The sequence below is a fragment of the Ursus arctos genome, unplaced genomic scaffold (assembly GCF_023065955.2).
Source record: "Ursus arctos isolate Adak ecotype North America unplaced genomic scaffold, UrsArc2.0 scaffold_1, whole genome shotgun sequence".
Classification (NCBI taxonomy): domain Eukaryota; kingdom Metazoa; phylum Chordata; class Mammalia; order Carnivora; family Ursidae; genus Ursus; species Ursus arctos.
The window spans coordinates 102743386-102756142 of NW_026622763.1; the positions used below are offsets into that span (position 1 = coordinate 102743386).

General features: G+C 46.6%; 1 protein-coding gene across 4 annotated transcripts in view; it reads left to right on the forward strand.

Annotated features, from left to right (window-relative positions):
* Window positions 1-12757, forward strand: part of DGKD (diacylglycerol kinase delta) — a 112250-nt gene that overhangs the window by 49439 nt on the left and 50054 nt on the right. Inside the window, exon 1 of one of the 4 annotated variants that reach the window (XM_044380740.3) lies at window positions 7226-7441. The exons of 2 other annotated variants lie outside the window; for them this stretch is intronic. In XM_044380740.3, coding sequence (XP_044236675.1) covers window positions 7397-7441 — 45 coding nt within the window. In that variant the 5' untranslated portion in view covers window positions 7226-7396. Of the gene's footprint in view, window positions 1-7225; window positions 7442-7749; window positions 8413-12757 lie in introns of those variants that run through there. One more of the 4 variants, XM_048214262.2, reaches the window with a different exon arrangement.

Sequence of the window (12757 nt, forward strand, 5' to 3'; positions counted from 1 at the left end):
CAAATCTCTAAATCAGTTTGGGGAGGATCGCTATCTTAATGACATTGAATTTTCCCATGAATGTGATATAACTCTGTATTTATTTAGTCTTTAATGTCTCTCAGCAGAGCTTTGTGGTTTTCAGGGTAGATATCTTTAATATCTTTTGTTAGATTCATTCCTATGTAGTTTATAATTTTTGTTCCTATTAAATAAATAAAATTAAAAAATATGTTTCATTTGCTGCAAAAAAAAGAATATAATGGATTTTGTGATCTTGGGAAATAACTTATTAATTCTAGGAGTTGTTTTGTAGATTCCTCAGAAATTTCTAAATGAACAGTTCTGTCATCTGCAAATAGGGACAGCTGTACTTCTTTCTTACCCAGATGCCTTGTATTTCTTTTTCTTGCCTCATTGCAAAAGCTAGGACTGCTGGTATAATGAAGAGAAGTAGTGAAAGCAGAAATATTTTCATTTCTTCTAATCTTAATAGAAAACAATTTAGCTTTTTACTATTGAGTATGATATTAGTCGCAGGCTTTTTGTAGGTGCCCTTTATCAGTTTGAGGATTTTCTTATTTGCTGAGAATGTTTATTATGAGTGAGTATTGAGTGTTGTCAGATGCTTTTCTGCATCTACTGAAGTGATCATATGTTTGTTTTTCCCTTAATTTTGTTAAAGGGCAAATGAAATTGATTTTCGAGTGTTAAACCAACCTTGTATTCTTGAGACAAACCTTATTTCCTCATAATATCCTTTTTATTTATTGTTAAATTCAACTTGCTATTATTTTGTTAGGAATTTTTGCCTCTATATCCATGAGAGATATTGATCTGTAGTTTTTTCTTTCCTTTTACCTTCGTTGGGTTTTCGTACTTAGGTTAAGTTGGCTTTATAAAACATATAAACTGGCTTCATAACAGAAGGGGGTGATATTGTTGTTCCCCCCTCTATTTTTTTGATTAAGTTTGGTGTTATTTCTTAAATTCTTGCTAGAACTTACCAATGACACTTGGTGTGGAGTTTTCTTTTTGGAAAGGTTTTTGATAATACCTTTTGACATTTTTTTATCATAAATAAAAATTTTTTAGCCTTTTTTTTTTAAAGTAGGCTCCACATCCAGCTTGAAGCCCAACGCGCAACTCAAACTCAGAACCCCGAGATCAAGACCTGAACTGAGATCAAGAGTCAGATGCCCAACTGACTGAGCTACCCAGGAGCCCCCATAAGTTAAAATTTATAATGGATATAGGCTATTTAGATTTTCTCTTATGTCAACATTAACAGATGCACCCTTTCTTTCTCCTTCTGATTTCTGTTTGTCGGAGGGAGAGGTGTAAGCTTTACGAGAAAAGGGATGTCCTGGTGCTTACTGACTCACTCTCTATTCCAGCACCCCAGAGCTATGCCGGGCACAAAGTAGGCGTTCTATAAATATCTGTTGGTTGCTGTGTGTCTGTCACTTGGCATCTCTGGGAAGCTTTCCTGTCTTCTCCATACACACGGGACTGTGTCATAGCTGTGCCATGACAAAGGGAGATGGCTCCTGAGTCAGGCCAGCTGGCCTCCGCCAACCCGCATGCCATGCCCTCCCACGGTGGCTATTCAAATACCCAGTGATGCATCCACAGCCCGGTAGACAGACCCTTTGAGTCAGGACTTGCCAAGGGAAAAAAAGTTTTTTCAACCCTTTTTCTGTTTTGGTTTTTTAAAATGTGAAATCCTGTGGTTGGAATGACTTCTTTTCAGTTTTGAAATATACTTGAAATACCAGAGGAATACAGGAAGCTTGGTCAGAGGAAAGGGATAAATTGTTTAGAGTTAGGAACGGGGGTTATACATGGGGCAAGATTATCCCAAAAGGCAGTTGATGTTGTGTGTGATTTACCTGCCTTACTGGGAATATGGTCTTAGATGTCCTTTCCTGGATCGCTTACACATGACCGTTCTGGACCAAGTACATTAGTCACTCGGGGAGTTAGAGAGGACAGTGTGATTTAGACTGGGCATCTCTGAGAGGACATGACTCTGTTCCGGTCCCTGGCATCTAGAGGGGTCTAGTGCCCCCTCCCTCCTTTGCGTCTCAGTGGCTGGTTCTCTGCACCTCTCAACAGCTGCAGAGGTTGGGCGCAGGAGCTGAGAACAACAGCTGTGCTCCTCATGGTCCTGTGTCCTTCCTGAGCCCCTGCCGGCACTCAGCAGCTCCCCCAGACCACGTGGGTCAGACACTCCATCCCTCAAGGAGGGCTCTCCACAGGCCACATCGTGCCCTGGAGGTGACCAGTTGGCCAGCTGTCTTCTGACCCCCACTCTGCCTCCTATAGCAGTGTGGCCTTGGGGAGTCACCTGTCCTCTGGGTGTCTGTTTCCTAATGCATGAAACGGGGTTGGGGCACATGGTCGTCCAGTCCTAGGCGTGTGTGTGAGTCTGTGACCTCAGCTTCTGGCTGAACCTTAGTAGGGCCCTTTGACAACTATGAGTTGTGAAGAGCAAGGGCTCACGCACAGCGTCTTTGTCCCCTCCTCCTCCTCCAGCTTTGCATCACGACCATCAGATGTGAAACCTTCACAGTGTTGGTAAAATGTCTGAAGCCATTTTCCTCAGAGTTAGTCCTGGAGAAGAGGAGGTGGCTGTCCCTTGCATCTTACATGGTGGATTGTCCAGGAGGGCAGAGATGTGAGGGACATGGAAAGGGGTGGACAGGACCCATGCCTCCGATTCTGCTTCTCCTGGCCTTGTGCTTTGTCAGGAGCAAGACTTGAGCACATTCTCACACATGTCGCCGTGTGGCCTCAGTGTGGGGTGCGGTCTTCTCAGACAACATGGCTCCCGGACTGAATCACAGGAAAGGGGGAGAATGTGGAACTCCTCAGTGTGCAGGGTAAACCACCCAGAAGTGTTCCCTGTGAGGTAGGGACAGGGTGTGTGAGGGGAGTTATGCTCCAGAATACATCACTGTGGTATGTTCCACAGTCACAAGGGTTTTCATCCTAAATTGCTCGGTAAGTGGCCCTTCATGTAACTGGGACGTGTTCAATTCTGTGAGAATTCATTGAGCATGAACTATTGCCAGGCATGCAGGGGTTTCTCTGGGAACAGAATGGAGGCCTCTCCTTTGTGGAGCCAGAGGCAGAGAGAAGGGACAACGTGCAAATTCCATCTTTTTTTTGCAACACGTTATATTTAACCCTTCCACATCAAATTCTCTTCATGCTGTTCCTGGGGTGTATGTGAGCAATGATTTATATATCTGCAGTTAGCGGCAGACTTCTTCTGTAGAGGGCCAGATATTTTAGGCTTTGTGAGTGATAGGGTCTCTCTGGCTGTATGTAGCAGTCCAGACAATATGTAAATAAACAGGAATGGCTGTGCTCCCATAAAACTTTCTTTAAAGAACAGGTGGCAGGCTGTAGAGTTTGCCTGGCCCTGACTTATGTCCTCAGATTTGATTTTCAGTGTTGTTGTTTCAACCTTACTGTTACTCTATTAAATCAAGCTCCCTTGGTGTTGCTGCCCATTTGAGTTGAGAGTTTTCAGTCCTAGTTAACAGAAAAATCAAGTTATTGACCCGGAAGAGAAAGAAGATTCCATTTCTATGCCTTGGTCTGTGATGGTGAGGTTGGTGTCTCAAGGTTAGGTTTGGGATGTTGAACAGGAAACATAGGTAACAGTGGTTTAAATAAGGCAGAAGTTTGTTTCTCTCTCATCTCGGAAAGACCAGGGGCCGGCATCTGGGGCTGGTGTGGAGCCCCGAGGTCGGCAGAGACCCAGCTTCCACTGTGCGGGTCCCCTCATGGGGCTAGGTGCCGGCTGCAGGAGCCGCAGGGAGGAGGCGGGCCAGGGCCAGGGCGGCCTGTGCTGTTCTGTCTTTTCAAAGAGCTTCCCTGGGAGTGCCCCCAGTGCTTTCCCTGAGTTGCAGGGGCTGTGGGAAATGTGCTGGTAGCCAGGCTGTGCAGGAGGCTGCCTGGAACAGCAGGGCCATTCTGGAAGGTAGAAGGGGAAGATGCTAATTGCATAGGCAGCTGGTTAGTTTTTTTTGTCCCAGATGTTGAGTTTGTGGGTAAAAAAAGACGAACAAGAGGAAGAAGAAGAAAGAGGCAGAGATGTATTTTAAAACATTTTTTACTTTAGAAAATGTGGAAAATACAGAAGACAGAAAAAGAGAAAAACCGTGCAGTCTCACCACCTGAAATTTCAGCTTCCAGTTTTTCGTGCTGTGTGTCCTGCCCTTTTGCTTGTTTTGTTTTATGCAGTAATGTGATGTAAATATGCCCTTTCCGAAATTCTTTGTAAACCTTGTTTTCCCCCTTGTGTGGTATTTGTCTCTTTTCTGGCTGCGACGACTGTTGCCTGGTAGCTAGTCCCTGGTTTACTTAAGCATTGGAAGTATTGGAGGTGCAAACATCCTTGAGATAAGCTCATCAGTCAAGGTGTGCACAAGACTTTGTCCTGAGGGCGGACACCTGGCAAGTCAGCAGATGCACGTGTTCTTTGCTCTGGGAAGTCTTAAGTGCCTGATAGCTTGACCTTCAGTGATCAGAAAAGTGCGTGGCTGACCTTGGGCTGTAGAGGCTGCTATGTCTCTTCTTGTCTTCTCCCAATACTTGTTGACTGTAATGTTACCGTAGATGCACTTGGCTGTGTGCAGACTTGGCATCAAATAATCCCAGATAAAAACAGATGGATTGTGACAGCATGGGAGCGGCCAAATTTAAGATTGTCCAAGTGTTCCCATCACACTCCCTCCATCTCCACATCCCTTCAAGACCCCTGCCGGGGTACTTTCATTTAGATTCCATTATCACTGGGATAATAATGACCCTAGTGCTTGAGCTAATGACTTGGAGCTAATTTTTCCCTCTGTGTGGTAGCCGAGAGGCAGATTCAGTCACAGCCCCTTCTGCTGCTGTGTTTCTCTCTCAAGTGCACTGGCCCAGCCTGTGAAAGGGACCATCGCTAGCCAGGGTGTGTCTAGCCCCGGAGGAGCACAGCCCTGGGCTTGGGGCCTTGGGGCTCTGCCTGGGAATTGCTTATTGTATCTTAGATCTTTATGCATTTTGCCAGTCTAACTCAGCCACAGACTCCCTCCCATCCATCAAGCTCCTTCACTTTTTTAAAAGGTAAAGTTCTGGGGCACCTGGGTGGCTCAGTCGGTTGAGTGTCTGACTCTTCATTTCGGCTCAGGTCATGATCTTGGGATCGTGAGATCGAGCCCCACATTGCGTTGGGCTCTGGTCTCAGCGGGAAGTCAGCTTGAGATTTTCTCTCTCCCTCTCTTTGCACCCCTGTCCTCTGCTCTCTCTGTCTCAAATAAAGAAATCTTTAAAAAAAAATGAAAGGTAAAGTTCTGTATTCACTGTAGTATTTCCTCATGTACTTTAAAAATGTGTACTTTTATTGCTTTTGTTTCTAATGCTTGGTTACAGAATTGCAAGGGTTTTGAGCGTCTGTCCCAGCTCATTCTTTCCCATGAGACTTATTTTCATTCTGAATGTGAAGCTTTGCAGCAACTCAAAAACTGCATTATAGCAAGACCACCTGTAATGTTTTACTCATGCTAAGATTGGTGTGTTACTCACTTTTTTATACAGATAACATGTAGAAAACACTCAGAAGTCTTATCACTGACTGTGTCCAGAGATCCTAGATACACTTTTATAGAGACCTGTGGTTCTCAAACATGGGAGGGAACGGGGATGGGAAGGTGGGATTTACCACTTGGACAGAAGACATTTGGCAGTTGGAGACACTTTGGGTTGACATGTGGGGGCTGGAGTGGGTGGAATCCATGCTACTGGCATGTCCAGGAATGCCACTCAACATCCTACAGTGTTGTCGGGGACAGCAAAGAATTATTTGGCTGAAAATGTCAGTAGCGCCAAGGTTGAAAAACTCTGCTATAGACAAATGGTAGGTGTTTTCTTGTGAATATCAGTACATAGTATAACAGTGGGATCATTTATACATACTAATTTGTAACCTGCTTTTAAAATGCATTATATTGGGGGTGTCTGGGTGGCTCAGCCAGTTAAGCATCTGACTCTTAGCTCAGGTCATGATCTCAGGGTCATGAGTTCAGACCCCGCATTGGGCTCCACGTTGGGCATGGAGCCTAATAAAAAATAATGAACATAAAATAATGCATTATATTCTGAACATCTGTGTCCACGAATACGTGCTTGTGTTGCACTTGCACAGCTTGGTTGTGTGATGTTCCGTCGTGCGCTCGTGGCGTGAGTTGTTGGAGATTTAGGTTATGTGCTTGGCTGTCGGAGGCACGTTGTGTTTTGCCTTCTGCACGTCAGCTTCTTGTTTCCTGCCTGCTGTGGGGGAGATGTGGTGTGGGGTACCACCTCCACACCTGGGGTGCTCTTTCTTGGCGATCCCCCTCCTTCCTCTGCCAGGGTCTGTCTGCCTCCAGCACCCGCTCAGGGCCACCTATAATCTCTAAGGTTTTCCCCACGTTGAGCACATTTCAAAGGTTAATAAAGCATGGTCGAAATACTGACTAGATCAGTAACCCCAAATACTTTTGTCCCATTTCAGTTTTAGGTATAACTTGCCCTTTTTGTTTCATCTTGCTTTTTCTTCCTTTTTAAAAATCTGTCCTCTGATGAATTACACGGGATTTTGGCCTCTGGCCCAGTTGGCTTTGCTCTCTGCCTGAGTGTCGTGTGTTCCCGGGGACTGGTCTCCTCAGGAGGGTTGGAGCTTGGGTGGGGCGGAGGGTGCTTATCTGGTGTGCTGTGGGCCCCTGGGCAGGTGGAATCACTGTGGGGGGCGGGGGTCCCCTTTTGCCTTCAGAGCTGCCCTGAGACTGGAGATGGGTGCAGCTTTAGAGAGAAGCGCCCCGGCAGCAGTTCATGCCTGGGCTACTCTGGGTGTCAGGCCACATGCAGTGGGGGACCTGGGGGGTCTGAACCTGCGTTCTGGGGCTGATTTCGCCCAGGGACCTCCTAGCGCTTGTTTGTGTGGTGCTATTTTTGTTTTTGGTATGGCCCTCCGTGAGGAAGTCTGCCGTCTACGCACATCCCAGCTGTTTTGAATAGTCCGTGTCTCAGGGGGCTTCAAGGTGGGGATTTGTGTGTATGGCGAATCCAGCGTTTTGGGCAGCATCAGAACAGCAGGATGTGAGTAACAGGAAGTGACAGAAATTACCAAACGCGCCAGATACTTATTCTTGGCCACCTTTCCGAGTCCCGCAGGCTGGGGAGCTATATTTAGCACAGTATTTCCAGGTTCCTAATCCTGCCTGGACACTGTCCCTTTGCTCCTCTTCTGGTCAGTGACTGAACTTCAGGGTGCTGATTTGTTACTCCAGTGTCTCTGCTCTCCTTTGGCGATCCACAGGGTCTTGTACATCGGTTTTAAAACTCGATTTTTGTTTTTGCTGGGCCACTTCAATTCTGATCCATGTTGAGCGGTCGGAAAATGTTCTGCAAGAGGGGAGAGCGGCAGGTAAGAGTCCCAGGTGTCGGTGGGCAGTGAAACTGTGTGAAGCCGGGGGGAGAGCAGTTAAAATGTAAGGATTTAAAATGCAGTGAGTGGAAGGAATCGAAGATTATTGTAAGCATCTCTAGAAGGTTTTGTCTTGTGTTTCTTAGAGGTGGAAGGCTGGGATTTTTAAAGCCACAGACTTGGTGATGTGACTTCACCCACATGCTAGAAACATCTTTGGTCCCCACCTGGTCAGACAGAAAGCCTGCAGGTCAGATACACTTCCCTGTGATGAATTTCCATTGTCTGAACTGAACTTTTTCACAGGAGACATTTCACCCCAGCATTCCCAAGACAAGCACTGCGGAGCCGGGAAATGGTCCGTTCAGGTGGAGCACTCCCTCCTTATTGGAAGCGCTGTAGACAAGTGATTTTCTCCCGGTGGTGTCGGATAGTACTTCAGACAGCTGCTGACCAGATGCCCACATGAGCTGCTCGGTGTCCCCTGTGCCCTGCTGTCCGCTATGACGGTGCCATCTCGCTGTAGGAGCAGCCGGGGAGCCAACCATCTGCTCCCGTGCGTTGCCGTCTACACTCTGACCTGTGCTGGCCCGCGGACCAGGCAGTAACTTCCTGCTGGAGGACAGCAGGGGATGGCGCCTGCTGCTAACCGCAATTGTGGCCTACCTTCTTCACCCTCAGAATGACCCCAGGGGACAGGTGCTGATACCCATTTTGGAGGTTAAGAAATTGAGGCCTAGAGACAGGTCATTTGCACCAGTGGCTCTCTGATGTCTCTGTCTGTCGTAACTGCTGCGCTGTCCTGCCCCCTCTGGTGCACGCTGTGTGCCCCCACCAAGACTTACTGAGCCGGCTTGTCCTCCAGCAACGGGACATGTATCTCTGTGTGCTTTGATAATCCTCAAAAAGGAAGTTTCTGCAGTTTGATATTAGCTTCCGGTGGCTGCCACCCTCATGATTCACAGAAAGGGGTGTGTTGGAGAGGTTTCTTTGTTGGTCTCTAAAAGCTTCCTTCTGAGCAGTCCAGCCAGTCCCTTCCCCTTCCTCCCTTCATAAGCCATTAGCCTTATTTTCTTTCACACACTCAGCCAGTTCTTCCGCACGCAGGCATCTACTCTAGGACGAGAAATTGGAGAGGCAAATTAGGAATAGTTTGTGTCTGCCATGAAATGCACGGTAGCCAGTGGAGGCAGCCGGGTGTGTGTAGCAGCCATGGGAGCCCCTGGAGGAGGGCGTTATGTGGGTGAGTGAATGTGTGTGCGAACACCACACCACGTTCAGGCTCCCTGGCGGTCCCTCCATTTTACCAGCAGAATCCGTCTGCAGGCATGGTTTCAGGCTGACCCATTCCTTTCTCTAAGGCTAGACTATAAACTACAAGTACTATAAACTATACATACTGCGTGTATGTATTTTTATCAAGATACATACAGTAAACTATAAACTATAAATACAGGGCACACTGTGTGTGTCTCAAGCTCTGACTTGTGTATTTTAGCATATTTTTGTGCCAAAACGTTTAACATTTAAAAAACTATTAAACATTTCAGGCATTCAAAAAGTAACACAATGAACAACTGTGTATTCTTCCCAGCCTGAGAACAAAACAGTATGGATATACTTGAAGTCCTTAGTATTCTGGGTCCTACCCACCCCTCTTGCCCTCCTTCCCCAGAGTCATCGTAGTCCTGAATTTGGTATTTATCGCTTGTTTGCATTTTTTAAAATCCTTTCTCTTCTTTCATATGTAGGTATAAATAACATAGAGTATTTGGCCAGGTTTACAGTTTTGAGTAAATGGTATCATACCATACATCTCCTGCAACTTGCTCTTCTCACCCAGCATTGTGTTTCCAAGATTTATCTGTGTGGACACATCTGTCTTCAGTTAAGTGGTTCAATGTTAAAAATGACTGATTATTGAATTTCTGGGGAGTGGGGCATGAACCTCAGAACTTTTGCAAGTACAGCCCTTGTCAGAGGATCACAGTGTTTGGTTGTTAGTTTGTGGTTTATGTAGTGGTCCACTGTGGACCTGTGTCTTCCCAGCTTTGGCTGTTACAAACAGCATTGCCATTCTTATACCCGCCTCCCTGGGCACATGGGCACGAGTTTTTCTAGAGTGTTTCTAAGGGTAGAATTGTCAGGTGTGAACATCTTCAGCATGATGAAATATTGTGGGATTGCTCTCTAAAACTTAATTTTTTTAAACTACCACCAGCATGGTAGCTTATGAGTAACTTTTGAGTGGTAACTTATGAAAGAACTTTCTTTCTTTCTTTCTTTCTTTCTTTCTTTCTTTCTTTCTCTCTCTCTCTCTCTCTCTCTCTCTCTATCTATCTCTCTCTCTCTTTCTTTCGAGAAAGGGTGTGGGGAGGGGCAGAGGGAGAGAGAGATATCTTAGGCAGGTTCCACGTTCAGGGTGGAACCCAATGCAGGGCTTGATCTCACAACCCTAAGATCATGAGCTGAGCCAAAATAGGAGTCAGATGCTCAACTGCCTGAGCCACCCAGGCACCCCTCTCATTTCTTTTTCTTTCTCTCTTTCTCTCTTTCTCCCTTCCTTCCTTCCTTCCTTCCTTCCTTCCTTCCTTCCTTCCTTCCTTCCTCTCTTTCTCTCTTTCTCTCTTTCTCTCTTTCTTTTTAAGATTTTATTTATTTGATAGAGACACAGCGAGAGAGGGAACACAAGCAGGGGGAGTGGGAGAGGGAGACGCAGGCTTCCCACTGAGTAGGGAGCCCGACGCAGGGCTCGATTCCAGGACCCTGGGATCATGACTTGAGCCGAAGGCAGACGCTTAACAACTGAGCCACCCAGGCGCCCTGCTCTCATTTCTTTTTTTAATGCAGGCTGATGGCAAGGTAAAGTCCTCATGCATGAGGTAAGACATTGGACATGGTCAAAATTTTGATAGACACTTCAGCCTCAGCATGTCCAAAATTGAGCTACAGACCCCTCCCCCAACTGCAAGTCCTGTTCACAGCCTTCTTTATCCCAGGATGGCAGCTCCATCTCTCCAGCTGTTCAGGGGGTAGTTGTTGGCTCCTCTTTGTCCCATACCAGATCCAGTCTGTCCTGAAACCCTGTTGCCTTCAGGACACGTGAGAGTGCAGCCAGTCGCTCCCCTTCCTTTCTCTCTCCATGGGATTGCTGGGCACCCTCCCCAAAGGGTACTGACTTCTGCCCTGCCCCTTATGTTCTGTTTTCAATAAAGCAACCAGAATGATGCTTTTTATTTCTATGTTTTTTTAAAAAAGATTTTATTGTCAGAGAGAGAGAGAGCATGCACAAGCAGGGGGAGTGGCAGGCAGAAGGAGAAGCAAGCTCCCCGCTGAGCAGGGAGCTTAATGCGGGGCTCAATCCAGGACCCTGGGATCATGACATGAGCCGAAGGCAGACGCCTAACCGACTGAGTCACCCAGGCATCCCGAGAACGATGCTTTTGAAACCTAAATCACATGTCGGCCTTCTGCTCAAAAGCACCACAGCTCCCCATTTCACTTGGTGTAAAGGCCAAAGTTCTTAGTGGTGCCTGCATGACACTCTGTGGCCTGTTGCTTCTCCAGGTTCATCCCAGGCTCCTCTCCCCTGGTTCACTTGGCTCTAGCCACCAGCTGTGCTCCTGCTTCAGGCTGTGGCCCACCCCTTCCCTTCCATGTCCTTCCAGTCTTTTCCAATGAGGAAAAGGGTCTGTTCACACTGATGACCTTTTTCTGATCTCTCTTTTTTCCATAGATTTGTCACTGGTCACTACTCTCCATAGAATGTAATTTACTTTATGGTAGTATTTAGTATTATTTTCCTGTCTACAGTTGAATGAAAGCTCCATGGGATCAGCGGTCTTGTCTGTTCAAGTGAAAGCTGCTTGAATTTACTTCTGAGAAGAAAGGAAGAATTTGGAACCCAAACATGAGGGTTGAGCGTGGGAGAGGAGGTGAAGCTGGCCTGTGGGGGGACCATTGGCAGAAGGACACATCTAAATGTGGGAGTGGGACCCCAGGGGCCTGTCCGGTTGGCAGTGGGATCTGTGGGTCTGGAGCTGGGGGGCAGCTTGTGTTGTACGTGTTTCGGGTTTATCCTGCGTGCACCTGCAGTTGGGGCAGGGCTGCTGGGGTCGGCCCACCTAGGAAGTGGTGCCGTGCGAGGGCAGGACCTGTGGCTCTGACGTCCTTCCTTTGTGGCTGACACGAGATGCAGCTTCATTGATTTTTTTCAAGCACTGTTGTGTGTAGAAACGTCCTGCCATCTCCGGTGCGCTCTCGCTCAGGCTCGAGTACCAGGCCACATGTCACAGCCGGATAACAGAGCTCTGTGACCCTCCTGTGTGCTTACTTGAACTCAGGCATATGGAGAGGACGTGATTGGGATTTCTTAGAGAATGTGCACCAAAGGTGTGTCCACATATTTCATGAGTTTGCACTACCTACAAATGACTTTAACAAGATAAGATTACACTTTTAATTTGTGCCGAGGGAGACCATAGATGCCCTTGTCCTTAAGAAATACAGCATTGTTCTGGAGTTACTCCCTATTTTCCCAATTTAAACATATTAGATTTTAGAAAGTGGATTGTGGTTACTTATTTTTAATTAAGCCTTTTATTTTGAGATCATTGTAGATTTACTTGGAATTGAAATAATACAGAGATCCTTTGTGTTCTCTACCTAGTCTCCCCCGGTGGTAATGTTTTGGGAAACTGTGGTACAACATCACAACCAGGATGTTGACATTGATACAGTCAAGAACCAGAATGTTTCCATCTCGACAAGGATCCCTGGGTTGCCTTTTATAGCCACACCCACTCCTTTCTTTAACCCCTGGCAACCACGGATTTGCTCATTTCTGTAATTTCGTCATCTCAAGAATGCTGTATAAATGGGAACATACGGAGTAGAACCTTTGGGAGTGGGCTTTTTTCACTCAGCCGAACTCCCTGGAGCTCCACCCGGGTTGTTTCGTGTATGATAGTTGTTGCGTTTTCTTCCTGAGTGGTGTTCCATGGAAGGGTGTGCCACAGTGTGTTCAGTCATTTACCGCTAGAGGACACCTGGGTTGTTTCCAGTTTTTGGTGACTGCAGATAAAGCTGCTATGAACATTCACGGACAGGTTTTTGTGTGAATACAAGTCTTCATTTCTTTGGGATCAATGTCCAGGAGTGGAATTGCTGGGTCATATGGTAGCTGCATGTTTGGTTCTTTAAGAAATTGCCCAACGAACTGGCAGAGTGGCTATAGGATTTTACATGCCCACCAGCAACATGAGCTAGTTTCTCCACATCCGCTCCAGCATTTGGTGTTGTCACTGTTTCTTATTT